The sequence below is a fragment of the Aethalodelphis obliquidens genome, unplaced genomic scaffold (genome assembly GCF_003676395.1).
Source record: "Aethalodelphis obliquidens isolate GAN/ISIS:26980383/991018 unplaced genomic scaffold, ASM367639v1 scaffold38, whole genome shotgun sequence".
Lineage (NCBI taxonomy): Eukaryota > Metazoa > Chordata > Mammalia > Artiodactyla > Delphinidae > Aethalodelphis > Aethalodelphis obliquidens.
The window spans coordinates 7,906,661-7,934,010 of NW_020837982.1; the positions used below are offsets into that span (position 1 = coordinate 7,906,661).

A 27,350-nucleotide genomic window follows, 5' to 3' on the forward strand; every position below is an offset into this window, starting at 1 on the left:
TTATGGAGTCTGTCCATCCCTTGTGCTACATTCAGAAACAATGATGCCAGTCCAAACCCTCAGTGAAGGGGTGAGCGTGGGCAATGAAGCCGGGCCCACCTTGGAGCTCTGCAAGGGGGGAGCGTGTCCCTGAAACCCCTACCCTCCAAGGCCCCAGCACAGAGATGCTCAGGGAAAACCTGCTGATCCGTGAATGGCCTCCCGTGAACTCTATAAAAAGTGTTCTTAAGAACAGTACCGAATTATTGTTTAAGCCCTGGGTTACAATGCCTTACTGCAGAGGAGCAGGGAGAAATGTGGACCCGGTGACAACTGGCCGCGTTCTGCTCAGAGCCTTAAATAAACATAGACACTATATTACAGATGCACGTGCTGGTGCAAGACATGCTGTGTGCAGCAGATGGGCACGCACGGGCGTGCGTTCATGGAGAGGCGATGTACACCCACAGGCACAGACACACGCGGGATGCAGCCTTCCTCCAGCCCCACCTCCTTCCCTTCCGAACAGAGTTCTCCTGCAACAGGAGCCCCGTGAGGGTGACTGAAATCCCTTGTCTGGCCCATGTCTTCAGGGCAGGTATGTGAGTCCTGCTTCATTTTCCTTTGGGGGTCAGTCTCTTCAGCATTTGGTCAGTCAAGGCCAAGCCAGCAAGCCACGCACTGATCCCAGAGAGAAGGCGGCTCCAGCTCTGAGCAGGTGGGATGACAACTGTTCTGGGGTGAGCCAGCGACAGAAGGCCCACCTCTCTGTGGCCACCTGCCAGCGCGCACACCCCACCAGGGTTCCAGCTCTAGCGAGGCCTCCAACCTGGGCACTTGGTCCTTCATCATTGGAACGCGAGGGCAGCTTCCAGGACCAGATGGGGAGGCCGGTGCTGGATCGCAGCCTGGATTTCAGTTACTCCAGCATCTGCAAGGTCAGAGCCCTGTGAGTCCAGGGCCCTCGGTCCATGTCAGCCCTGGTATCTCTGGCAGCCAGGGCTCTGGGGAGCCACGGGGGGAGGGAGGGAGGCGGGCAGGGAAGGCTGGTGTTCCTGGTTCGGGCCTCTGCTCCAAGCCTCACTCAGCCCATCCTCCAGAGTGTGAAACACAATCCGGGAAGGCCAGTCCAATCCACTTGGCTGCCAAGTGATGGTGGGTATGCTGGGAACCACCCAAAGCTGGAGGAAAGCTCGATACGTGTTCCCAGGCAGAGCTTTGCACCTACCTCCCCCATCAAGTTACCAAAAAAAAGATAATGAAAGAGGAACCTGGATTCTCCAGTACTGGCCCCCGCCCCCGTGAGGCCCAGGAACACCCACCAAGGGCTCAGAGCCTCCACGTCAGTGTTCTCAGTAGACAAGAGCTCTGGCAGCGCCCCCCTGAGGAGGGCAGGGTGCACCCCTCCTTGTGCAGGTGGCGGCTGAGCCACGCCCACCCGGCCTCTGCAGTGGTAGCAAACAAGGCTTCCACCTGTCATCTTGGTTTCCTGCCTCCTGCCCCTGGGCCTTGCCAACCAGCCGGTGAGGTTTCTAAGGCACCACGGGCATCCAGCTTCCCCAAAGAATGGGTCCCGCCAGGGAGAGCCAGGACGAAACAAAAGGCTTTGTGGGAGCCCTACCCCCCCCAAACCCCAGGTGACACATATTCCGATCCTGTCCCTGGACACGCACTTGTGGAGGTCATGCAGCACAACAGGGGAGGAGGGCCGGGAGAGGGGCCACAGTCCCCAGCCCCCTGCCCGCAGGGGCGGCTGTTGGCATGAGGGCAGTGGGCCTTTGGAGGCGCAGGATGAGCGTGCTGCCGGGCGGCCCTGGGCGCATGCAGGGGCTCAGGACGCAGCCTCATCTTCTTGGACGCCGGGGAGCTCCGGGCTTTTGCCTCCTTCACCACACCCATCCTTCCTGTTCAGGGGACACCAGAGGCAGAGGGACCTCAGGGGTCAGAACATCGCATGCACGAGGACACTCACACACACTCACAGGCATTTATATCCACATCTCTCAAATCCCCCCTCACCTCCTTTCTAAGCTCATCTCAGTCTCACTCTCCTGCATTGTGGTCCCTTGCTGGTCTCCTCACCCCTAGTCTCAGCCCACAACCCTCCGTGGCTCCCTACTGCCTGGAGACCAAGTCTAGATTTCCCAGCCAGGCTTCCGGAGCCTCTCCAGATCTGACCTTCCTGAGCTGACTTCCCTGCACCCTCAAGGACCAGCCGGGTCACAGGCCTTCTAGGTTGGCCTAGATCAGCCCCCATGGTCCTGGGTCGAAGGGCTTTGGTTTTGCATTTTCTTATCTTTGTTCACAGGACAGATTCTACCTATCGGTCTCAGGATTCTGTCACATATTCAGTAGATTCCTGTATCTGCTTTTTTCCCCTAAGACCTTTTTTTTAAAAACATGATCAATGAGTGGATTTTGATACCTTTAAAAAGGATCAATCTCATTTAAATCTACTGTAGAGTTTCAACAATTATCCCGAAGCATAAAAAACAGAGACAATCAAGGACAAATGTTGGGAATCTGACGAGGTAAAACCTGCTTTTCAAAATTAAACTTGAGTCACAGAACTATAGAATGTTATAGCTGGGAAGTGTTAAGCCCAATCCCTTCACAGTCCAGATGAAGGAACTGACCTGTCTCCCCATTAACATGTCCACGAAAGGACAACGATTGCCTCGTTCAGGTGTACTCTTCATGCCCAGCCCTGTGCCCTGCGTGGATGCGTCCCTGGCCTGTGACTGGCCCGAACCACCACTAGGGGGCGCCTAGTCACAGACACTGAGCTGGAGACCAGACGTCCAGGTTTGCGCCTCATGGTCCTAGTTCTGCCTGTTGTCCCCGGCATAGTTAGTAATAGCTTCCTCTTTCGCTCTCAAGAGTGGCTCTGTTTGGACGCAGAATATGTGGTCCCCTACACTATGCCCAATTCCAGCATCGCAGCCTGCAGATCTAAAAGAGCCCGGGGAACCCCTTCCCTAGGACTGGCCACCTCACAGAAGAGACAGGGAACAGGAAGTAAGCTTTGGACAGTCGAGGCCTCTCCCAGGCCCCAGAGCTCACCCCACTTAGGCCAGGGAGTCTGTCAAGAGGAGGGCAAGAGGTTGGTACGTGGACCTCCCTGGGTGCAAGCAACCTCTGGCAGGGAGCAGACAGCTTGTCCACTATGATGGGACCCCGTACGTCTGAAGAGGGTGGTCTCACACAGACGAAACCCACATCTGGGCCCCCGGACAGCACAAGTGAAACTGCTCCTTCCCCAGAGGCCGACGTACCTGGACGGCAGCCGCCGCTCACCTCCCAGGGGAGCACATCTCCTCCGCAGAGCGGGCTGGCTGGCACAGCCCCTCTGTCCCGCAGCTCCCTTCGCAGGCTAGAGGAAGGCGACCCAAGTCCCAGGACCACATTCTGGTCCAGGACCCCCTTACTGTTTTCTCTCTGCAGGTCTGTGCGCAAACTCCAGCAGGCCTTGTCAGCATCCCAAACTTTTATTTCAGTGGAAGAAGGTGGAAACGCTGAGGGCAAGGCTCACGGAGGTCTGGGGAACTGCTTTTCTGCCCTCCCCCAGGAGGTGGCGAATGTACCTGCCGGGCTCTGAGGCGGGAGCCGGCAGCACTGGGGGTTCCTCTTCCCTGGCCCAGCATCGTCGTCACCAGTCTGCCTGTCCTTACTCGCTGAACAAGCATTTACGAAGTGCTGACTGGGTGCACGGCCTCAGCAATGGCCGGATGTATAGCACAGGCCACTCAGGAAGGCAGCTGACCCACCCCGCCCCCGGACCAGGAAGAGTCAGCAGAAGTGTCCCTCCCTCCACACACAAACCAACCTTCTACAAAGAGGTCTGCCTGCAAACCTCGACTAGGCTGCCATGGGCTGAGAACAGAGGTGCAGACAGGGCCCTGCTCTGAGGCCTGGCCAAGTCCCCAGGCTCAGCCTGCACAGCCTGGTGATGCTGAGAGTGAGGGGAGGGGCCCCAGCCCTCACCCCACCGCAGGGAGCACCCTGCAGGCCTCAGCCCACCAGTACTTACGACAATAAGCTTCCCGGGGCAGACATGGATCGCTCTTCCCTCCGCGCCTGGGGCTCAAACGGGTTCCCAAAGGAACGCTTTCTCAGCATGGACTTAACCAGGATCTGGGGAAGACACATCAGCGTGAGGAACACAGGCCCCCGGGTTCCCAGACGCACTGGCAGCCTCCACCCTGACTCCCGGACGGGGAGGCTGCTGGGTGGGCCCTGCTGAAGCTCCCTTTCCTTGGGCAGAGCAAGGAAGCACATCCCAAGCAGAAGAAATGGCAAGAGCACGGAGGGGAGCTGGTTGAGGGTGAATTCTGGGAACGGCGAGGAGCCCGGTGCATCTGGTGCGTGGCGGGCACAGAGGCCAGGAGCAGACCAGGAAGGGTCTGGAATGCGAGGCTGAGGGCATGGGGAGTGCAATTAGGAAATGCCTTCTGGCTACACAGGAAGGATGGAGTCGAGAAGAGGCTGTCCCAGGGGCCAGAGAGGAGCTGCGCAGTGGCCTGGGGGGATGCCAGGAGGGGACAGGCTGCTGTGCCCTAGCTCTCTGACTGTCCCTCCTCCCGCTACAAGGACAGCTCCATCCTCCTGCCCACACGCACGCAAATTCTCACACACCAGCATAGCATCAGGGGCGCCTTTACTTCTTCCCTCCTTCCTTCTTCCTTCCAACAGAAAGTATTTATTGAGCGCCTACATATGCCAGACACTATTCGAGGCACAGGGACCACGAGACAAAAATTCTTGCCCTCATAGAGTTTATATTCTAGTTGCAGGGACAGGCAATAAATAAGACAGATCAGTAGAATGTATGTTAGTTAGTGGTAAGGGCTCGGGAGGAAAAAATAAAACAAGGAAGGGGGATAAGGTATGACAAAGAGGAGGTTGGAATTTTCAATAAGGGGCTGGGAAGGTTCACTCACTTCTCACTGAGAAGGTGACGGTGGAGTGAAGACCTGGAGGGATGAGGAAGCGGCCCTGTGGACATCTGGGCCAGAGGACCCCAGGCGGAGGGAAGGGATGTTCAAAGGCACTGGGGCGGCAGCTTCCGTGGCATGTGGTCAGAGTGAATGGAGGGAGGAGAGGAGGTGGGCAGGGGAAAGGGGGGCAGGCAGGCCATGCAGGGTCTGCCAGGCAGTCAGGTGCGTGGCTCTTACTCTGAGCAACATGGAGGCCTGAGTGAGCAGGGTCTGAGCTGAGAAGGGACATGACCAGGTCCCTGGACCATCCTGGCTGCTGAGTTGAGTGTTAACTGTAGTGGGGGCAAGGGTGGAGGACGGGCAGGGGGACAACCTGGGAGGCGAGTCCAGTGGTTTAGAAAAGAGAGTATGGTGGTTAAGACCAGGGAAGTGGCAGTAGGGACCCTATGGGAGCTGACAATTCCAGGGACCCCATACAGCCCTGGAGCTCTGTAGAGCACAGGATTTTAGCCCGCTGGCCCTACTGGACCCAGTAGGGAGGCATGAAGTGCATAGGCCAGACCCCATGCCAGGCACGGGCCCCAGCTCGCTCTCCCGGCCTTGTGCTCACCCCGACTCACTGTGAAACCTCAGCGCAGGGCAAGCCATGGCTCTCAGTGTCCGCCCACAAAAAAAACCAGATGGCCATGAGGGGCTACGTTAATAACTCCCAACTGTTAACGTGGGAGCTGTCCAGAGGAGGATGCGAAAAGCTGAAACATGAGAGGAAAGCGGAGGGAGCACACGGGTGGTGTCTGCCTGACACGCAGGGGCCCCGGGACCACGTCTTCAAATCAAAGGCATGCTAGGCCTTTTCCCTCTCACGTCCTTGGCACCTAGGCCAGTGCCTGGAAGATAGCAGAAGCTCAATAAACGTTAGGAAGGAAGAAAGGGAGGGAGGGAAGGAGGGAGGAAGGAAGGAAGGAAATGCTTCTCTGGTCGTGGTGAATGTGGACACTCAGTGAGGGCAGTATATTTAAACCATGCGCTCTCCTCACCACACCTCCTGGTCTCCCCACCACGAGGCTGAATAATGTGACCTTGTTCCTGTGGGCCTCTAGCGGAACAGTGGCCTCAAGGGCCCAGCATTGGGGCTGGTCAACCAGGAAGCCCTCTGCCCCCCACAGGGCCCAGCACAGAGCTAGTCTCAGGCGGCAGCCACGCCCACCCCCCAGGCCCTCCCAGGAGTCGGTGCCTCCCCCCCCAACCTCTTACCACTGTGGTCCAGCTGGGGATGAGCCTGACTGAGTTCTTCACCTCCTCCTCCGTCACCTCTACCACGGTGCAATGCTCCTCCTCCGAGGGAAGGGGCTCCTCCCCATTCTTGGTCACCCAGGGATGCGACTGCAGAGCAGAGGGCAGGGAGGGTCAGGGCCACAGGCGACAGACATCGGCAAGCGAGGGACCCAGGCATCCCACCAGCAGTCGCCTTGAGGGTCCAAAGCCCAAAACCCCAAACCCCAACCCAATACACAGATGTCCCCAGTGTAAGGCTCCCCAGAAAGGGAAACTGAGGCCTGTTTTCTGTGGCCCAGCCCAGCCCAGCACCTCTGGTTCCCCAACCTTGATGTCTGGCACCCCAATTCTTGTTTCAGGGTTCTTGTCTAGCATCTTCAGGATTAAGTCCTTGAGCTCTTCGCTGACCTTTGGCCTAAAGAAGGGGAAGGAAGGAGACGAGGGAGAGACAGCTGATGGTCCTTTGCTTCCCACCTCTGCATTCCACCCTGCTCCAGGCTTCCCTGATCAGTGCACGCCAGGGCAGAGACACCGCCGACCCCCCTTCTCAGAGAGCAGGAGGGACACCCCCAAAGGCACCAGGGTGGAAGGAGAGATCTCCAGAACAAGCGTATGGATATCCTTCTCCCCTGAGTACGAAGTAAAGCATTCTCCCTCAGGGGGCAGAGGTCACAGACATAAACGGGGTCCCATGGGTGCTGGACACCCCCTGGGAGGCAGAGGTGGCAAGGATAATGCGAGAAGAGTCATTTTATGGGACCTCCAAGAGGCCTTCGCCCCCACTCACCATCTTATCTTCTCCTCCGCCTGGGAGGCGGCCAGGGAAGATACCCATTTGACAGAGGAGGAAACCGAGGCTTACCGCCACCCAGAAGAGGGAGGGCAGGGGTGAGACTCAGGAGGAGGAGAGCAGGACTCAGCCCTGCATCAGCTCCGACTGTCTCTGCTTAAACTTCAGGCTTCGTTGCTACTTAAATTCTTGGGAGAAGGAACCTACTCTCAGGGCTATGACCTTGGCTCCCTCTGCTGTCCTAGATACTTAATCCCTTTTCAAATTCCTGGGCTGGGGAGAAGGATATACCGCGGGGGTCGGAGGTGGGGGGGGGTGGGAAGGCTGGGAGACAAGCAGTCACGGGAAAGGGGAGGAAGCCACTGCCGTAGGGATGGCGGCAGGGAGCGGGGAGCTGGCGGCAGGTGAACAGGTGGAGGGACCCAGGGGTCCTTGAATGCCCGGGCCAGGGCGTGCCTCTTCCTGTGGGCTTTGGGAAGCCTTGGAAAAACTTTCAGCAGGCGGCGTGGTGAGATCTGTCGCGCTTCATCAGGGTCACTCTGGCCTGACTGCAGTAGCTGGACAAGGCAGAGGCCTGAACTAGGCAGGGGGTGCCGTTGGCAACGGAACCGAGAGAAATGTAAGAGGTGGACTGAGGGCTTCCCTGGTGGCGCAGTGGTTGAGAGTCCGCCTGCCGATGCAGGGGACGCGGGTTCGTGCCCCGGTCCGGGAAGATCCCACATGCTGTGGAGCGGCTGGGCCCGTGAGCCATAGCCGCTGAGCCTGCGCATCCGGAGCCTGTGCTCCGCAACGGGAGAGGCCACAACAGTGAGAGGCCCGCGTACCACAAAAAAAAAAAAAAAAAAAAGAGGTGGACTGAGCACGGCTTGGGGCCAAACAGGAAGTGGGTGCGAGGGGCAGGGACCCCGAGGACAACTCCCAGGGTGGTTTCTGACCTGGGCACTCTGTGCAGATGGTAAAAGGGCCCTGAAAAGTGAGGCGCTAGGGGACTCAGGCTGGCTGCCATGGTAGCTGGCATCATAATTGGGAGAACCGTGGATGGGTGGGGAGGCCTCTCCAAACAGTCCTTCTGGGCTCAGAGACCTCAGTCACAAAGGAAGGGGCAAGGGGGAGGGAGTGACTTCAAATCCCAGACCCACTGAGCCTCCACTTTTCCATCTGTGAAACGGGGTAGTGCACTGGCATCGTGAAGCCCCCCCACCCCGTGTGGAGAAGGTGGAGGTTCCCCGCGGGTGCAGGGTCTGCATGGGGTTGATGTCACTGACCTCCTGGAGGCCTTCAGTGAAGAAGCAGGATGAATGTGTGACCTGGGGTCATCCCTGCCCCACTCCCAGCCTCAGAGTTCCCATCTGTTCAATGAGATCCAACCCAGATGTCTGAGACCCCGCTCATATGTCCCTCCATTTGCTCCCAGGGAGCAGCACCCCAACCTCCAGATCTGCAGGCTGGGGTGGGGCCCGGAAAGGACAAAAGCTCTGCTAAAACCCAGACACGCCTCCCTGGGGGTGGGCGGGGCCCGTGGTGGACAACTCACTCCTCCGGGAACACGATGGCCTCATTCTTGATCTTGCGGTGCAGGGCCAGGATGAAATCATCGATGAATGGGCACTGCGGTGGGGAGAGACAAAGGATGCGGTGCCCAGCACCTCAGCTCGCTGGGGGCAGCTCTGGGCTCCTCGTGAGCTGGGGGGGACCTCGTCTAACTTGTGCAGGTCCTAGCCCACAGGAGATGCTCAACAAATGTGGACTGAACGAATGAGTGCATGACAACCACTCGCAGCAAGGCCTGCACTGCCAGGGCCTGAAGTTTGGGAACATGTTCCCTGAGATTCCCCCCTGTGCCTCAGCACGGTCCCTGGAGTGGGAGCGCCTGCGGATGGGGATCTCGGCACGTCAAGGTTGGGTGTCTGGCCTGACCCAGAGCAGAGGTCAAGGACAATTTGTTGAATGAATGAATGAGTGAGTGAATATGTGAATGAATGAATGGCACCATCTACACCTCCCTTGGGATGTCTGCTGTCCCAGGACTCCTGCACATGAATCCATCCCCCCAAGGGGACAAGAGGAGAACAGAAAAGTCCCTTTTCCTTCCGTCTTCTCTGAGCTGAGTGGGCTCTTTCAAAAGTCACTTTACTTAAGGACACAAAGGCAGGGCCTGCATCTGTCATGCATCCTGACCCATGGTGCCCAGCCCATGGTGCCAGGGCTGCCCCACCTCTGCCAGCCCACCCAGCACTCACCTTCCCGTAGACAAAGCAGTACAGCGTGATCCCTGTGGCCCACACGTCCAAGGCCTAGAAAGAAACAGCTCATATCAGTCCCCCAAAAGGAATTGACACCCCTTGGTCACCCAGCTTCAGTGGGCCACGGGAGAGGGCAAGTGGGGAACCTCCTTCCTTAGTCATGTATTCACTCAACAAACACTCCCAGGCCCCTGTTCCATGCCGGACCCTGTGCTGAGCACTGCGGACACAGGGACAGCCAGACCAGGGCCCTTGCTGTCAAGGGTTTCCAAGTCTCCTTGGAATGGGCCCAAACCAGACATGTTTCCAACTCAACAGGTACAAAACCCCCTTCATCTACAGGGTCGCATTTGCTGTACGCACGACACAGACGCACCCCAGAAACGACAGTATATGTTGAACTTGTACTCGCTAAACCAGCTCTGGCTTCGAGAAGTCATCCCTCTTCCTGATGATCCACTGGAAAAGCCACCATCCACCTTCTTTCTGACACCAGAACAGCCCCTGGCCCTCAGCTACCTCCACAGCCCCTTGGGGCTTCCCTGCCCCCTTGAATGTGCCCTCTCTCTACAAGGTCCTCCTCTGGAACCCCACCTCCTCTCCTGGTATCCACTTTCTCTCTTATGTGAATGATTCTCAAATCTCTGCCTACGTATTCCTGCCACAGATGCCTCATCTGAATCCGATCAGGGAACACCAGACAAATGCAAACTGACATCATTCTACAAAATAACAGGCCTGTTCTCTTCAAAAATGTCAAGGTCAAGCCACTTTTCCAGATTAAAGGACCCCAAAGAGATGTGACAAGTGAATGCAGTGACTGACCCTGAATCAGATCCCAGACCAGAAAAAGAAAAGGCATTAAAGGACAGTATGGGGACAACCGATGAAATCTGAACAAGGTCGATTAGATAACAGTCTTTTATCGATGATAAATGTCCTAACTTTGATAACTGTACTGAGGTTATGTAAGAGAATGTCCTTGTTCTCAGAAAATACCTCCAGAAGCATTTAGTGATAAAGGGGCATAATGTCTCCAACTTCTATAAATATACGGAGAGACAGTGAAAAGGTAAATGGGACAAAATGTCAATAATTGGTGAATCTGAATAAAAGATATAGGGGAGTTTTTTGTATTATTCTTGCAATTTTTCTGTAAATTTGGAATTATATCAAAATTAAAAGTTAAAAAAAAAAAATCTCTGTCTACAGCCGTCTCCCGAGCTCCACACTCACACACATGTCCAAGTGCCTCTCGACAATTTCCTCCATGGCAGAACCACAGTGGGGCAGCCAGTACTTCACAGAGTAGAGCAGGATGTGCCGGGGGACACACAGAACCACAGTCCCTGCTCAGAAACCTTTGCCACTGCCTCTGTCACTTAGGACAAAGCCCAGACCCTTAGGACTTCCAGACCCTTTAAACTCTGTCCAAGCCCCGCTGTGCCCCTCAGTTCCCTTGTATGTTCTCTGGGCTCAAATTCTCCCCATTCTTCAAGGCCTAGTTCAAAGGCTGGCATATCCAAGAAGTCAGGGGAAGCTCTGATGTCCCCCCAGACACGAGCTCTCCTGCCCTTGCACCATGACCAGAAGGGCAGGGAGCTGGGCCATCCAGGCTCCGTGTGTTCCACAGCCCAGCCCAGAACTCAGCACAGAGCAGCTGGCGGGAAGTATCTGCAGAGAAGACTTGGGGCCGTTTTGCTGGAGGACGAGAAGAGGCCCAAGTTCGGCGAGTTTGTCGGACTCCAGAAGGAGGCAAACATGACGGAGGGGACCATGTTCGGTCCCTCCTGAGACATGAGGACCCTGGCACCCTCAGGTTGGAAATGGGACCCCGTGGCACGTACCCCCACCCCTCCACCTGAACCCCAACCCAGCCCGGGTCCTGGGAGCCACCTTCCCACTGAAGCTCTGGCCGGACTCGGAAATGGCCTCGGGGGCCATGAACGCTGGGGTCCCGGCCGTGCTGGACAGCCGAGCGTCGTTCCCCTCAAACTGGTTGCTGACGCCGAAGTCAGCGATCTTCACGTGCCCGTCGTCCCCCAGGAGCAGGTTGGATGGCTTGATGTCCCTGTGGATGATCTTCTGGTAGTGCACTGCAGAGAGAGGCAGCTCGAGCGCTGGGCTGGGGCCCTGCCACCCAGACCCCCCACCTGCTCTTGCCTGGCCATGGAGGCTGCCTCAAACTCCAGGAGAGAAGGAGCGGGGACTTCCTGTCCCCTGCACACATTCATCTCTTGAGGATCTAGGGCCCCCTGCTCAGCTATGCAGTGAAGACACTAACCTAGGCTGTTAGTAACAGAGCCGGGACTGGACTCCTAGGAATCTTTGGACCCCAAGACCAGTGCTCTCTCCATGGCAATCAAGGCATCTGCCACTGAGGGTGGACGTCAGAGGAAACTGGGGGAAGGGGTCCTCTGTAGGCCATCCCTGGCCCTCCCACGTGAGTGTTGTCTACAGGCTTGAAGCCCATCAAATCTTTCCCCAGTTCCATCCCCTGCACCCAGTCTGTCACAGCTGTCCCTGTTCCTCGGACTGAGGGTGGGATTGTGGGGTATCCTGCAGAGGTATCACCTCAGCCCTAGGGACTCTGGGCTGATGAGGTTTTGGAGAGGGAGGGCACCCCAGGCCTTGGGACTGCCGGGATGAACGTGGCCGGGGTAAGGGTCGGCCCTCTCTAGTAGGCTGAGCGCCCACCCTGCTTCCTGGGTCCAGCACTGCCAGGAAGAGACGGGCAGCTCAGGCTGAGATGACCAGCAATGTCCCAGCAGAGAAAAGGCACTGACCTCATCCCACAGCCATCCACTTATGGGCTCCCTGCTCAACAAATACGTTCCCCTGGACCAACAGACCCCAGGGTGTTGGAGAGGAGGGAATGGAATGGGAAGGAGGGAAGGGGAGGGGGAAGGAGAAGGAGAGGAAGGCTGGGGGCAGAAGGAGTGAACATCATATATTAATAAGAATAACAACAGGACCCATGGCCCTATAGCGACTGCCTCCTATGTGCCAGGTACACACAAAGCATTTGACACACACCCATCAGAACACAGACGCTCAGGAGGCTGTGTATTGGACCATGGAAAGTGGGCTCAGATTCTTATCACAAACCCTGGCATCGCCCTTGAACTCCCAGCTCTTTATCCACATGGATATCCCACAGACATCTCAACATACACCTCAGTATTTATCAATCACATATTTAATTGAGAACTTGACTTCTCTTGTCTGCAACCCCCGCCCCGCCTAAACACACGCACACACACCACCACCAAACAAACAGAACAGAAAAGCTCTGCTCCTCTTCTAGTCTTTCCCATTTAGTTAATGGCCATATTATCAGCTGCTCAGGCCAAAAGCCTCAACTCCTCTCTCCTTCAGACCCCACATCCAATGCATCAGCAAGTTCTATGGACTGGACCTCTGAGATGTATTCCAGATGCGACTGCTTCTCCTACCTGCATGGCTTCACTTGCCCCATCTGTAAGAATCAGGCCTGAGCCTCCCCGACCACAGGGCCTTCCCCGGGCAGCCTCAGCTCTCCCTTCTGGGGGCCAGAGTCAGAAGGCGGGTCTTCAGCACCGGGTGCCACCATTTGTCTGCCTGTCCAGTCCCTGGTGCTGACCAGTTCACTCCAGAAAGCCCTTCATCATGGTTAGCTGGGTCCTGATGAGGCTTTACCCAAGAGCCAGATGGGATTAGCTTGTTTTTTCTGTTTTTTTCTGTTTTTTTTTTTTTTTTTTTTTTGCAAGAAGAGAGGATGGGAGACAACAGGCCCGGGACAAGAAGTGGGTGGAAGCCAAGCTGGTACGGGGTTGTGTCTGCTGCCGACCACACCAGGGTGAAGTGGCCCCCTTCTCACACCTCTAGGCCCTTGTTAGGGACTTTCTGCAAAGCCCTTCCCTCTCTGTGCCTCAGTTTCCCCATAGGTACAAAGACATCATTAAAATGAAGGCACTGGAGTGCCTCAGATGAGATAAAGACATTCACTGCAGGTCAAACCTCAGCTGGTCCTCACCTGTTCCCCTAGGGAGAGAATATGCTTCTGATAAACCAAACTGAGATTTCAGAGGGATGGCCTGTGCCCCACTCCCCAAACCAGGCCAGAACCCTAGGTGCCTGCGGGCCCTCTTCTCCCCATGACCAGTTAGTCACCCACTGCTGCCCACCTCACCTCGTTCACATTTGCTCCCCGCTGCCACTGCCCTAATCCAGGCCTCACCATCTGTCAGTTGGGCTGTAGAACCAGCCTCCTCCCTGACCAGCTGGTGGCCTCTTGTCCTCCATCCAGCCACCATACGCTGCCAGACAGAGCTTTCCAAGACACAAATCCTGTCACTCCCCTCCCCTGCTCAAAGCCCTCAGGGGCTCACAAGGCTGACAGGATAAAGTCATGAAAGTCCTCTATGGAGGCATTCCCAGCCCTCGCGGTGCAGCCTGGACAGTGTTTACAGCATCATCTTTCCCTATCCCTGGCTCCCAGGTTGGACTTAACCAAATTGAACTTCTCCCCAGTCTCAAATAGTACTCCCCTCCGTGCCGCTGTCATGCAGTTCTCTCCGCCTGGTGTACTCCCTCCCGCCATGCCTCAAACTAGCCAACGAACTCCTACTCATCTTTCAGGACCCTACTCATAAGTGGCTTCCTCCAGGAAGCCACCCCTGGTCCCTTAGTGCTCTGACAGCCCCTGTGCCTCCCCAGCCTTGGCAGGCACTGCTTAGGTTCCCGTCCCTCCCGCTAGGCTGCGAGATCCTTGAGATCACTTCTGGGTCTTTGGCATCTACACGCCCCCAGCTGGCACTTAGTAGGTACTCGTAAATGGATAAATGAATGAATAAATGAATTCCACAGATAGAGGCTAAACGAACATTCTCCCTTCTGAGCTCTCATCACCTTAGGGCCCCTCACAGTAAACGGACTCTGCTACCACCCACTGGCCCCATACCAGGACAGACTCCTCCTCGAGCCGCTGGACATAAATTCCTTCCCACAGCTCTTGAGGCCCAGTGGAGAGGCTAAGCTTGGCTAAGAATTCAGCGGAGGTGAGATACACGCTGAACGTCCGAGGCGCTGGCCGACGCGGTGACGACCAGGCGCCGAGAAGGACCTGGCGCGTGCCCAGTGAAGTCTGCCGCCACCCTACCTGTTCAGGAAGTTTCGGCCCCGCCCACGGGCCATTTCCCCACCCCCAGCTAAAGATGATTGGTAGATCAGCACTGACTGACAGGAACTGCTCAGAGTCTGCTCAGCCTGGGCTCCGTCTCCTCTTGTGTCCCCTCCACTCCCCCCGGGTCTCCAGCCTCAGAGGGGCAGGCAGCCCCTTACTCACAGTACTCAAGACCCAGGATGATGTCCCTCAGGTAGAGACGAGCTTGCTCCTCGGGGAAGGGCTTGTCGCAGGGCACTTCCATGACCGGCCTATGGGGAGGGCGGGGAGGAGGGATGTTTCGCCGGAATCAGGATGAATAAAGGCAGATGTCAGGTGGAGGCGAACAGGGACTGGGCCGTACAGATCCCTCAGGACCTTTTGGGAGCCCTCTATGCTCGAACGTGTCCCTAAAACCCCAGATAGTAGCTTCTTCTCCCATATAATGAAAATTTGAAAACATGCATAGACGCAAATATCCCTCTTCAATCACTACAATTTCAAATTAGCTTTATCTTAATTTCTGATTGGCTTGGTATTCCTTCTTCTAAGTACTTAATTATCTATAATCAAACAGTTGTGAAGATGCCATTTAGGGCAGTGTTTTCAAACTGTAGGTCCAGGACCAAGAAGGTCATGAAATCAATTTAGTGGATGCCTACTGCTTTTTTTTTTTTTTTTCCTAATGAAGTAGAATATATCAGAGTATATCACATGTAATACACTGTTTTATAAAACTTTGGTTTCAATTACAGATATGGATGGCAATGTAAAACTTGTATTTCTTACTTTGAATGGAGGTCAAAAATGCTGAAAGCCCCTGAGTCTTAAAAGGACATCACTCCCTGCCCCTTCCCCAAATTGGTCTTTAGGTAGCCTCCCAGGCAGAGAGACAAGTCACAGCCTGTATTCAGGCCTTGGCAGTGAGGGCCCCCAGTCCACCCAGCCCCGTGCCCTTTACTGCATGTCTGCTGTTCTTCACATACCCTGAGAAGGTCAGACAAGGCAAACATGAGTTACAACCCTAGATTTCATCAGTGACTTGCTGTGTGACTTTGGGCAAGCCACTTACCCTCTCTGAACCTCAGCTTCCCTTCTTGTAAATGGGAGTGAATGGCATCCCAGCCACCCAACTCACAAACTTGTAAAACTGAAAGAACTCTTTGTGATTTGAATACAGATGAGAGTTGAGTTCCATCTCTATACTTTTGCTGGAGAAATATTCCTTTCTTCTCTCTCTTCTCCATCAAAATCTTCTTTCCAGTTCTTCAAGTCCTGGCTCAAAACCCACCCCCTCTTCCTGAGGCCTCCCTGGCTATTCCAGTCTCACTGACCCCACCGGCCTTCAAAGAATCATCCTCTTGGTCTCTCGTTCTGCCCCCACTCCCCAACCCAGACCACAGCTCCCTAAGGACAGAGGCTGGACCTCTTTTTTTTGCTAGAGTAGCTGACCCCAGGACTAGGGATACAGGGAAGGAAAGGAAGACTTGACCTGCCTGATCGGGATGGGGAACTCACCCCTTTCTCAGGAGGTCAAACACTGAAAGAAAAGAGAAGAAAAGAAGAGTAGGTAAGGTGCAGCCAGGCTGAAAAAACAGCCGATGCCAAGGTTCCTCCCTGTTCTGGAGGGTGGGAGAGGGGGCAGGCATCCAGGCATACTTGAGGGAGGGATAGGACAGGGGTCCCAGGGTATCAGAGGAAGTAAATGAGCGTGGGTCGACTATGGACCTGCCTCACTAGATTCCCAGGTGCCGAGTGAGGACCATCAACATAGACCCCTTTTATAGGGGGGAAATGGAACCTCAGAGAAGGGGCAGGAATTTTCCTACAGGTCATAGCAGATAGGCAGGTAGGAGAGGGAGTGGAGGCTAAAGACTTGGCCTCTGATTCCTAAGCCAGTGTTCCTTCTGGCCATTCCCTGAGAGCTGCTAAGCCCAGCCCTGGATCGAGCACCAAGGCCTTAAGTAATGACAACAGCATACTATTACTAATAATAGCTAATGTGTCTTGTATATAATAACTCATTTTCTTCTCACATCAGCACTAGGAGGTAGATACCATTATTATCCCCATTTTACAGGTGAGGAAACTGAGGCACAGAGTTATCAGATAGGGTCTGGGAACCCACATCACATAGCCTACTTCCTGTATCTATCTGATCCACCATCTCTCCGATCAGTGGAGTGGAGGGGCTTGGGAATATTTGTTGAATCTAACTGGATATTCTGAGCCTGGCTCAGCAGGGCTGGGCAAGAGAATCTGGGCCTTGAGAACATGTGTTTCCTCCCTGCCCCCAGGAGGTCAGTGCGTTGCACACAGCCCATCTAAATGTCAAGTGTGTCTCCGGGGAGCACTCAGACCCACCGGGGTAAGCTGCTTTGGGGATGAGCTGGGTCACTCACCCAAATAGAGATTGTCCTCAGCTGGGTCATCCAGGACCTGGTGAGAGGGAGCACACATGAGGGTGAGTCTTGGGGAGTTATGGGGTGGGCATCCCAGGCTGTCTCGTCCTCACCAGCCCTAGGACCCCTAGTGTGCTCCACAGCCACCCTGGACGATGCAGCAGGAACTCTGCAGGCACCAGGCAGATGAGGCCTCAGGAATCGCGGGCCCCGACCTGGGTTCACCACATGGCACCCAGCCCCTCTTCCCCTCCTGCCATAATGGGGGCTCACTTCTTGCCTCTGGGGCAGCTCGTCCCCCTCCATGAGAACTTGAGAACATCCCAGACCAGCCTGAGCTGACCCCAGAAGCCTCCCGGCAGCCCCCACTCCAATTCTGGCCCTGCCCTTGGCATATTTCCCTCAGCGGGATCGCTGGGTCCGTGCCAAGTGCCCCCTGCACCAGAGGCTACTCCACAGGCCTCACTGGCTCACCACCTACCTCGATCAGCTTGACCACATTCACGTGGTCCAGCTTCTTCAGGATGGCGATCTCCTGGTACACCCGCTCCAGGGGCAGCAGCTGCTTGGCTGGTCCTGCCTGGGCAGCCTGGGACCCTCTAGGGGGAGGGCGACCTGTGACCAGGAAGGGGAGTCCAGCCAGTTGCAGAAGGCTGGGCCTCACCACGGCCCTGCGACCAGCCTCAAGCAAGAATCTTGCAAGACCATGGCCTTGGCCTCAAACCCCCAAGCACAGTCCCACCACCAGGCCTTTGCTCATTTTCTCCCTGCCTACCCCCAGTCCTAACAAAAACTAGCCTCCGAGGTCTCCTCCTCCTCTGCCCCCAGGCCAGGAGCTCCCAAGCCCAGGACCAGACAGATACGTACGTGGAAAGCCATACTGCTTCAGTAACTTCTTCTTGGAAAGAACTTTCATTGCCTGAGGAGGGAGGGGCAGACATGTCACTTGTGTGAAGCCACCAGGGGTTAGAACAGGCTGGTTACATGTGGACTGAGGTCCAGAAAGGCACATGAGCATCTGTCACTGGCACTGAGGATATGGACTGCCTGCAGTTATGCTGGGTTAGGAGGGAGCCATATCTGAACCTAGGCCTCACCCCTCTTCCCCCCAACAAGCCTTTCTAGAGCTCTCCCCTTAGAGGCATCCAGCCTCTGCTTGCATATCCCCAGGGTCAAGAAGCTCATTTCCGAGAATTCCCTGGTGGTCCAGTGGTTAAGAATCTGCCTTCCGATGCAGGGGACGTGGGTTCGATCCCTGGTCAGAGAACTAAGATCCTACATGCCGCGGGGCAATGAAGCCCACGCGCCACAACTAAAGAGCCTGCATGCAGCAACTAGAGGGAGCTCACTCTGTTCACAGGCAGCCTTGTCCTCTGTCTTAGCACAGCCTCTGCCCACCCTCCCAGCCTCCTAGGGCCCAGCTTGGAGGGGCCCTAGACTCACATAGTGAGTCTATCCCCAGACTCACATAGTGCCTGTCTTCACTTTCGTTGTAGGCCAGCCTCACCACGCCGTAGGCACCCTGCAGATAGGCACAGGTCAGCCCCCGCTGGACAGGACAGCCTCCCCCAGGACTAGCCCAGGAGAAGGGAGCCTGAACAGCTCCAGCCCCCTCCCCCCGCTTCCCATCTCCACCCCTGCCACCAGTGGGCATAAATTTCAGGCGGGCAGGGAGAGGGCTCCTATGCCCTGGTCACTGCCCCTGCCGGGCTCAACACAGCTCTATGCCTTCCCCAGTCCCTTCCATCAAAAACTCTGGGGAGGGGACTTCCCTGGTGGCGCAGTGGTTAAGAATCCACCTGCCAATGCAGGGGACATAGGTTCGAGCGCTGGTCTGGGAAGATCCCATGTGCCATGGAGCAACTAAGCCCGTGCGCCACAACTACTGAGCCTGTGCTCTAGAGCCCGTGTTCCACATTAAGAGAAACCACCGCAATGAGAAGACCGCGCACCACGACGAAGAGTAGCCCCCGCTCACTGCAACTAGAGAAAGCCCGCGCACAGCAACGAAGACCCAACACAGCCAAAAACAAATAAATAAATAAATTTATATTAAAAAAAAAAAACCTCTGGGGAGTCAGGAATCAGGAGTCATCGCCCACCCCCACCCCAGGTGTTTCCTATAGAGGACAAAACTTTCCTCACTTCCAGGCTAGGACCTCCTTGGCCCAGCCTCACATTCCCAGAGGAGGAGAGGGGATTTTGCCAAGCAGAGGATCTGGACAGGCTGCCTCCGCAAATCCCCCAGACAAGTTCCCACTGCTCCTGGCCTGCCCCCAGGCCTACCTTGCCAATCTCACTCTGCAGCTTGTACTGGTTCAGCTGCACACAGTCCTGGTGGGGGAAAGAGAGAGAACATCAGGTAAAGCTTGATCCAGAAGCAGCACTGCTCCCACTCCAGGAGCACGTCCAGGGCCCCATCCTGGCCCCAGGCCCCTTGCTCCCAGACCCTGGGTCTCACCCACCTTTCAAGTTTACATAGGCAAGTGAGGTAGTGCCAATGCCAAAAGTGAAGCCAAAAGTGACAAGACTTGGAGAATGTTTGAAAACATGAATGGTGAAGCATGCCTATGCTTTGCTCCCTAGGAAGTGGTGGAAAAATGCACTGATTCCTACCTGGATGCTGGGGGCTGGGAGACCCTGATGGGAGAAACCCATGAGCAAGTATTTCCAGAAGCAGCTGAATGAGGAGACTGCATGGACAAGAAAGATGAGGAGAGCCTTGGGGACAGGAGACCAGAGCCCTGGCTCAGGCGTGAAACGCTCAGCTTCTGAAGCCTGGAGATTGCTCAGTACTTGGGTTCCCTTTCAGATCTAAGTGGCAAGGACGGAGCCCAGAGGCTGGAAGCCTGCTGGCAGCTCCTGAGTCAGAGCAGACTCTAAGAGGCAGGATTAGAGGTGGAAGGTTCAAGCTGGGGAAGACTTGGGGGACAGGAGGACGCACTGTCTATCTTCAAATCTCTAAGAGGACTTCTTGGGGGAATAAGGGAGGGACCTATTTCCTAGGCCTGGACTGGGGGTGGGAATGGTGAGACTTACAGGAGGCAGCAACTGGCTCAGATGAAGCTCCCCTGGGTGGGAAGAGACCATGTAGTGAGGTAGTGAGCTCCTCAGCTCTGGGGGTATGCAAACCAAAGGCTAGACAGCTGTGTGGCAGGGATAGGAACAGCAAAGGGTCTTCACTGAGGACTACTGAAAAGCTCGTGGGCACCCCCTAGCTCTGCCCCACCAACCTCTGCGTCCGAGATGGCCACATGGTGGGACTCGATGGTGGGCCTGCGCCATGCCCGTGGGGAGATGTGGCTGGCAGGCCCTGTGGCGTAAGGTGCAGCCTGGGCCTCCAGGCAGCTCCCCGCTGGCCGCTCCTGCAGGGAGAACTTCCTAGCCGAGAGGCTGGGCCGGGCAGCGGGGCATCTTGAAGTACCGCCGGGGATCACGGAGGCAGCTCTGGCCCGTGGTGAAGGGTCCACACAGTTCCTGGTGGGCTCTGGGCTGCCATCCGTCTCCTCCAAGTGGGCCACATCCATGGCTGCCACTCGCTCCACCAACTCTGCCCGAGGGTCCTGGCAGCAGACCGCCGGGCCCCCCTCCATTGCCACAGTCAGCGGGTTCCTCTGTGCAGCCTTATTGGGAACCTGAGAAAAGAGGGCAGAGAAGCCTTCAATCCCGGCCACAGAGCAAGGAGGTCAGATTTCCAGGCCCTTCTCCCATCGTAGCCACAAACTGTGAGTCCCACCTCCGTGTCTTTACCTGGCCTGTTCCCTCTGCCTGGGTTGCCAGCATCCAAACTCAAGTCTCCCTACTAACTAAAGGAATTCCAGGAACTCATCTGGCTCTGCTGCACACCAGCCCTCTAGACCTCAGTGTCCGCATCTGTGAAACAGGCACAGTCACATCAGCCTTCCTGGCTTCACAGGGAAGCAGGGAGAATCTGATACTCTGGAGTCAGGACAGACAGACATGGGCAGAACACTGGAGGCCCAGCAGTACTGGGAGAAACAGAGCCCCAGGTCAGCTCAGGCCCCCATCCAGCAGACAGCGCAGTGACTCACAGCCCCACCCCCTGACAACAGAGCATTCCAATGCTGCTGCTGTGGCCGCCTGGAAGCTGATCCAGGCCCCCCTCCACCCCTCACTGCCTCCAGGAAGACTTCCCTGGGTCTCCAGCCTCTCCCACCCATCTCACTTCCTCCAGGAGGACTTCCCTGGGTCTCCAGCCTCTCCCACCCATCTCACTTCCTCCAGGAGACCCTCCAGGGCTACAGGGCAAGTCTCCCATTCCTCTCTTCCCTGCCCTAGCAGAGCCGGCAACCCAGGACAGGGTCCATTAGAGGAGGAGGCTGCTACTTTGGTGACTGTGAAGAGAGACTTCACTGCACTTATTTCTCCTGGTTTTTCCTTCCAGTTTATTCATGTGGCTAAAATGTTCCCCACATCTGTTCAGGCTGAGATGCTCCCCCTGGCCTGGCCTTATATCCACACTGGCCCTATTGCAGTCTGAGCCTCCAGGCCAAGGACTAACTCCAGCTTGAACCCCGAACCAACCTCCAACCTCCAGCCCCAGACCTCACACTCAACTACAGCTCTGGGCTGAACCCTGACCCAGGGCTGAACCCTGATACTCAGGCTGGGACTCCATTTCTGCCCCAGGCTGAGCACTGGCCCCACCCCACTCGATGCCCCTCCCCTTTCCTGGACCAGACTCAGCATCTTCTCAGGAAAAGGAAGTAAATGGACTCCTGACCCTCTGCCCTTCCTGTTTGGCGGTAACTTGTGCTGTCACCGCACAACAATTTTGAGAACGTGGTCTCCGTTACACCCCTTATTCCCCCATCACCTTGCTTTGACAGATGTCAAGGAGGCGGGGTTCACTGGAGTCCACTGGCCACAGAGGAGCCTGGGCTGGGTTCCAGTCCTGCCGGCCAACCTGCTGTGGGCCCTAGGCAGCTCCTTCCTGACTCTGAGCCTCAGTCTCCCCATCTGTACCACAGATGCAGGACCTTCCCAGATTCCTAAGGCCACAGCAAAACTTGGAGATGGATTGTGGGTAAGGGTGTGGTCCAGACCCCCTGTGCCTGGCACACAGTGTATTGTATGAGTAGAAGCCTGGTGGAGCTGATGTTGGCATGCAGAAAGGAAGGGAGAAGGGCATTTAGACTGGCAACAGGAAAAGACATGGACGCTGGACCTAAAGGAGTGAGGGGAGTGGGGGTTGGTGAGGCTAGAGCATCAGGGAGGCCTCCCTGGAGAAGGTGAGAGTGGCAAGTAGGAGTAGAACATCGGGGAGGACTCTCTGAAGTAGGTGAGGAAGGGAGTAGGGCTGGAGCATCATGGAGGCCTCCTTGGAGGAGGTGGAATGGAATTAGAGCATCAGGGAGGCTTTGGGAACCAGATGGTTGCAGGAAGGAAGAAGCCAAGGCTAAAGGGAGCCCTACAAGCCTGGCCCACCCTGTAGGTGGCTCACCCTGCCGCCCCTCCCCCTCACTCTGTAGGCCCTTTTTCTCCCACCAGAATATAAACTCCACAGGTTAGGGCTCTTGTCTGCCTCGTCTCCATAAGATTACTGGCATCAGCAGCAGTGCCTGGCACAGAGAAACAGTAAATATTTTTTGAATGAACGAGTAGTTGCCATAGTGATCATTACAGTCCTGGCCCCATTAGACAGATGGAACAGCAGAGAGGGGGAAGGAGACCCCAGGGAGCCTAAGGCAAGCCCATGGCAGGGAACAAATGGCAGTGTGCGGACCTCCTGTCCTCTTGTCCACAGCAGTGACCGAGGGGACTGAGAGTCACCCCAGGCAGAGGCCACAGGCTGCCCTAGCCCATCAAGTTTGCATAGGATTTCCCTGAGGCTGTTACCCCAGCCACAGGCCATCCTCCTTCAACTCTCTTTCCCTCTTTTCTCAGATTGGGAAAGTAGGGCTCAGCAAGGTCACACAGCACGTCAGGGCAGAGCCTTCCTGCTCCAGTTTGGGGCCCTGTTACCTGGTTGAGGACCCAGGCTCTGAAGCCAGGCTGCCAGGCTACGCTCCTTCCTGGCCATGTGCCCATGGGCAGGTGACTGCACTCCGTGCCTGGGTTTTCCCCATCTGCAGAATGAGGTTAACAGCAGTATCACCCGCCCGCGGGGCTGTGAAAAGGAGTGAACACCCTTCCCGGGCTCAGAACCAGGCCTGCCACTGACGAAGCCCCGTAAAACGGAGTTGTGCTGCCGTTGTTGTGATTGCCTGGGACACGTGGTGGCCCAGATGGATGCACGGGCGGCACAAGGCAGCTGTGAGGGCTGACGTCAGGCCCTCCGCCCTCCCTCCCGCCTGGATCAAATTCAGGTGACTAAGCACGTCTGTGCAGGAGGCACCCTGAGGAGGCCCCAGGTTCCTGCCTCGTGTCCAGGAGACAGGGCCGTGTGTCCGCGTGAGAGAGTACATGTAAGCAGGGCTGTAGGCTCGGGGTGACAGTGTGTGTGTGTGTGTGTGGGGCCGGGGGCAGTGGAACGCACACAGGAGGGCATCTGCATGGAAACAAGACTCTATGGGTGTGGTCTATACTTGTGGATAAGTGTGTTCATGTGCATTGTGTGCCTTTAGGTCTTTGCATATGTGTGTCCCAGAATGGGGGGTGGGGCCTGCGCCCCTCGGGGCCATAGCAATGTGATCCCACAGCATCAAGTCTGAACTTCCCACATGGTCAACAGTCTACCAGCCTGGGGCTGCCTGCTGGGCTGGGCTGTGTGTCTTGGGCAGGACCCACCCCTCTCTGGAGGCTCACCCAGGGGGTCTCTCAAGGCCCTCTCTAAGCTGAGGCCTCCGTGCACACTACATATAAACTGACTCAGCAGGTGGCTAGGAGCCACATGGGCAAATAGAAGGACAGACAGGCTGGCACCCAGGCCCAGGACAGAGCAAGGACTCCTATGGGCGTGGGGAGCCTCCCAGGGACCAGCCTGGTCCTGCAGCCGAGAATGGCCAGGCTCAGGCCCTCGCTCACTGAAAAATGCTACCCGAGTCTGTCCTCCCAGCCTGTGACTGTGCTGTCTGGACGGGTCACTGAGCTCCTCGGGGCCTCAGCTTGATCATCTGTGAACTGCACAGAGAGCCACCATCATGCCGCCTCCCAGGACTACGGGAGGAAATGGATGAGACTGTGAACGTTGAAGAGGATGGTGCCTGAGCGACGTGGAGCTGGGATGAGTCTGTGGCACGGCCACCGAGAGCGAGCCCTGATGTACGTGCAAAGCGCAGCCCCATATCTGCCCCCCGCTCCCAGGTGGCCTGACACATTACCCCCTCAGGCTTCTCCTCCCAGGCTACGTCCCTCATGCACAGGTGTCTGGCTATTCCCAAGGGATGCAGACCCTGGCTCCAGACCCTGCTTGGCCAGGCCTCCCCCTCAGGATGTGCCTCATCACCTGGGTCCCTCGGAGGAGGCCCAGTGCAGGACAGAGCAGGGGTATCCTGCTCTCATCCACGCTGGTTCAAGCAGCCTCTCCTGGGATGACTTCAGGTACCAGTCAGGCCTCACCCTGAGTTCTGGAAGGCTGCTGGGAACCTCAGGCAAGGTTGAGCAGGGGTCCCGCTATCATCTAGGCAAGACAAGCTGTGGCCCTGGCTGGCAGAGGGCAGGCCAGAAGGGAAAGCTGTAAGGAGGTGGTCCAGTCACCCGGGCCAGACACAGAAAGTGGCCTTGACATCACTGGGCTGCCTCACAGGAGCCATGTTTATGCTCCTGACAAGTGTCTGGATGGCCCTGGCAACGGTGGCCTCTGTGGCTCCCGCCCCCGCCCAGGATGACTCAGTCCCCTCGAGGGAGGCCCAGGCGTCTGTCATGCTCGAGGACGCCTGCTGTGAGGACGCGCCCCCGCCCCCCCATTCCCAGGGAGGCCCCAGGCGCCGAGATGGGCTCTGTGCCTGATTCCGCACGGCAGCCCTCAGCACATCCTGAGCGCCCTTGGCTGAGAGTCTCCAGGCCTCCCCCCTCCCTCTGCCCCCGCATCCTCCATAGCAGGTCTGCGCCTCCTCCCCTCCGTGTTCCCTGGCAGCTCGGTTCCAAGAGGCTCCAGTTCAACTCAGCATTTCCCTGAGTCTGCTCTTCCTCCTCTGTCCCCATTGCTGAGACGAGTGCCCCCCACCGCAGTTCTCCCAGCCCAGAAACCCAGGAGCCCTCCTTATCAGCCATCTTTTCCCTTTTGCCCATCCTTATCCCCCCTAACCTCACACTTACTCTCCACTCTGGCTGCAAGTCCCAAACTGCAGACTCTGTTCTGCTGCCAGGCCTTTGTCCAAGCTGTGCCTTCTGCCAGAACACACCTCCCTCTCCTTTGCTGCTGGAGGGCAGTTCAGACATCTCCTTCCTGATCTCCCCACTGCTGTGCTGGATGAGGTCAATGAGCCCAACTCCTTAAAAAGTCCAGACGCAGACCTCCACTTTCCTTCCCCCCTGTTTCTGCCACACAGGTCACCCGCCTCCAGGCTCACACCCCAACCCCACCACACCCCAACCTCCAGACCAGTTGCTAGAGGGAATATTCCTAACATGCAAATTTGGTCTCAGTTCTTCCAGACCTGGCCTTCCGGGATCTTGGAATCTGGAGGACAGAAGAGCAGGAGACCTAGACTCAGACTAGGGCTCACAGGCTAGGGAGCAGCCAGGGACACAGACTTCTGGGACGCAAACCCAGGGTCATTCATTCATGCAAGAAAAACTCATTGAGCACCTGCTGTATATGCCCAGGCACTGTGCTAGTTCCCAGGAAATAAAGCAGCAAACCAAAAAGACAAAGTCCCTGCCCTGATGAAGTTTAATTTCTAGTGGGGCAAGAAGCAACAAACAAGAAAGCCAGGACTTAATAGATGGTATGTCAAACAGTACATGCTATGGAGAAGAAATACAATCGTGTCAAGCGGAATCAAGAGTGAGGCACTGGGGGGTGCTATTTATACAGGGCGATCAGGAAAGGCCTTTCTGATGCAGGATTTGAGCAGAATCTGAAGGAAGTGAGGGAGCGAACTGTGTGGATATCTGGGGAGGGCATTTTAGGCACAGCAACCGCAAAGGCTGTGAGGTGAGACGGTGCTTGCACTGTCTGAGGAACAGCAAGGAGGCCGATGTCACCAGAGTGGGGTATCCACGTGTGAGAGGTACCTGATGGCAAGCAGAGTTACACCTGGATGACAAGGCCCAGTCATTCACTGTGCCTGGCCTCACGGATGGCTTCCTGGAGGAGGTGGCATTTAAGCGCTTTCATGATTGCTGAGTACGGGTTTCAGAGGAGAGGATAGAAGTTCACACTGTGCATGACAGAGAGCCACTTCCAGGCTGGGGCTCAGGGCTTGGCTTTGGGGGTCTTTTTGGACAGAGACCAGGAGGACTCGAAAGCCAGAGGAAGGTTTTGAGTAGGGGAGTGACTCGATTTGGATGAGGTTTTAAAAAATCATCCCTCTGCCTTCTGTGGGGACTGAGGGTAAGAGGCCAAGGAAGGGGCAGGAGTCCCCAGAGTCTGTGGGCCTAGGACACGGTCTGGCACACGGTGGGTGCTCAGTCTGTATGCACTGAAGGAAGGAGTGGGGGCTGTGAGGGCAGTCGGTGCACCCTCAAGGACACAAGCTGTGTGCTCCTCCCACTTCCCGGCCCACTTGACAGATATACAGCCCCATACAAGCCCACCGAGGCACAGTCCTGTGACCTGGGACACAGCCTTCTCTACACACCCCTGCACCCTCAAGATACACACACACACACACACACCCCACTCCCGGAGCAGGCACACGCCGATATCCGCGTGACCCGCCCGCACACACCACTCCATCCTGTAATGCACACAGGCACACTCCTGTGCCCACGTGACACACGCACACCCGCCTCCAAACATCACACACAGGTCCCTGTGCACGTGTGCACCCTCCGAGCCACCAGTTCTGTGCCTGTCGGGCCGCCGAAACCGCAGCATCCACCTCCGCCGCCCTCCTCCACCCCCCGCCCCAACCAGGGAGGACTGCGCAGCTAAAACCACTCGAGTCGCATCTGTCCCATTCATCCCCCCGCCCCAGCTCCAGCACGAAGACTCGGAGGTGGGCAGTGTGGGAGGAGCGCTCCGCGCAGATCCACACGTGGGTTCACCTGTCTGGGCCCACTCCGCATAGACACGGCCTCCCACCAAGAGCTGGGGCTGGGGTAGTACGCCAGGTATGGACGCGGTCCCGCAGACCAGAGCTGGGAGAGGGACGCAGACGGCGGGGCGCCCTCATAGATGCGGTCCCGGATGCCGGCGCAGACAGAAGCAGGCTCCGGGAGGCACCTAATAGACTGGGCCCCGCAGACCGAAGGGGGAGGATCCCCGCATGGACTAGTTCTCGGCTGTCCTCGCAGACCATCCTTCTCGCCTGCAGGCTCCGAGCAGACGTTCAGGCGTTCGTCCCCTCCCGCTCCCCCGCCCCCTCCCAGCCGACCCCTACCTCGGTGCCCAGCGAGATTCTCCGCGGCCCTGAGGACGGCCAGGCTCGCTCCCGCGGCGCGCATCCCGCCCCGCCCGCCTATCCAGGGCCGAGATCACGGAGCTCAGACCGCCGGCCCCTGGGCTCCAAG

General features: G+C 56.7%; 1 protein-coding gene across 5 annotated transcripts; it reads right to left on the reverse strand.

The window, feature by feature from the left end:
* On the reverse strand, positions 1 to 27,350 carry CAMKK1 (calcium/calmodulin dependent protein kinase kinase 1). 5 transcript variants are annotated; one of them, XM_027130703.1, is made up of 17 exons: positions 27,221 to 27,342; positions 20,520 to 20,642; positions 20,003 to 20,404; positions 19,056 to 19,103; positions 18,238 to 18,291; positions 17,637 to 17,688; positions 17,251 to 17,384; positions 16,770 to 16,806; positions 15,886 to 15,907; positions 14,551 to 14,639; positions 11,121 to 11,320; positions 9,222 to 9,275; positions 8,516 to 8,589; positions 6,519 to 6,606; positions 6,171 to 6,299; positions 4,010 to 4,113; positions 1 to 1,883 (listed from the first exon to the last, which is right to left on the reverse strand). In XM_027130703.1, the coding sequence occupies exons 2-17, from the start codon at positions 20,550 to 20,552 to the stop codon at positions 1,811 to 1,813; spliced, it is 1,593 nt and encodes a 530-aa protein (XP_026986504.1). In that variant the 5' UTR covers positions 20,553 to 20,642; positions 27,221 to 27,342; the 3' UTR covers positions 1 to 1,810. The 5 variants fall into 5 exon arrangements, 2 of the variants coding, with proteins under 2 accessions (XP_026986504.1, XP_026986505.1); XR_003437994.1 differs by lacking the exons at positions 20,520 to 20,642; positions 27,221 to 27,342 and adding exons at positions 3,255 to 3,464; positions 3,564 to 3,653 and having other exon boundaries at positions 108 to 1,883; XR_003437992.1 differs by lacking the exons at positions 20,520 to 20,642; positions 27,221 to 27,342 and having other exon boundaries at positions 1 to 910; positions 1,653 to 1,883.

Excerpts from the sequence above, each read along its gene's own strand:
- CAMKK1 (XM_027130703.1), bottom strand. The coding sequence starts at position 20,552 with ATGCTGGCAACCCAGGCAGAGGGAACAGGCCAG. Across the intron at positions 17,689-18,237 it reads AAAGTGAAGACAGGCACTAT|GCAATGAAAGTTCTTTCCAA; the intron begins GTGAGTCTGGGG and ends CTCCCTCCTCAG. Across the intron at positions 1,884-4,009 it reads GCCCCGGGAAGCTTATTGTC|GAAGGATGGGTGTGGTGAAG; the intron begins GTAAGTACTGGT and ends TCCCCTGAACAG.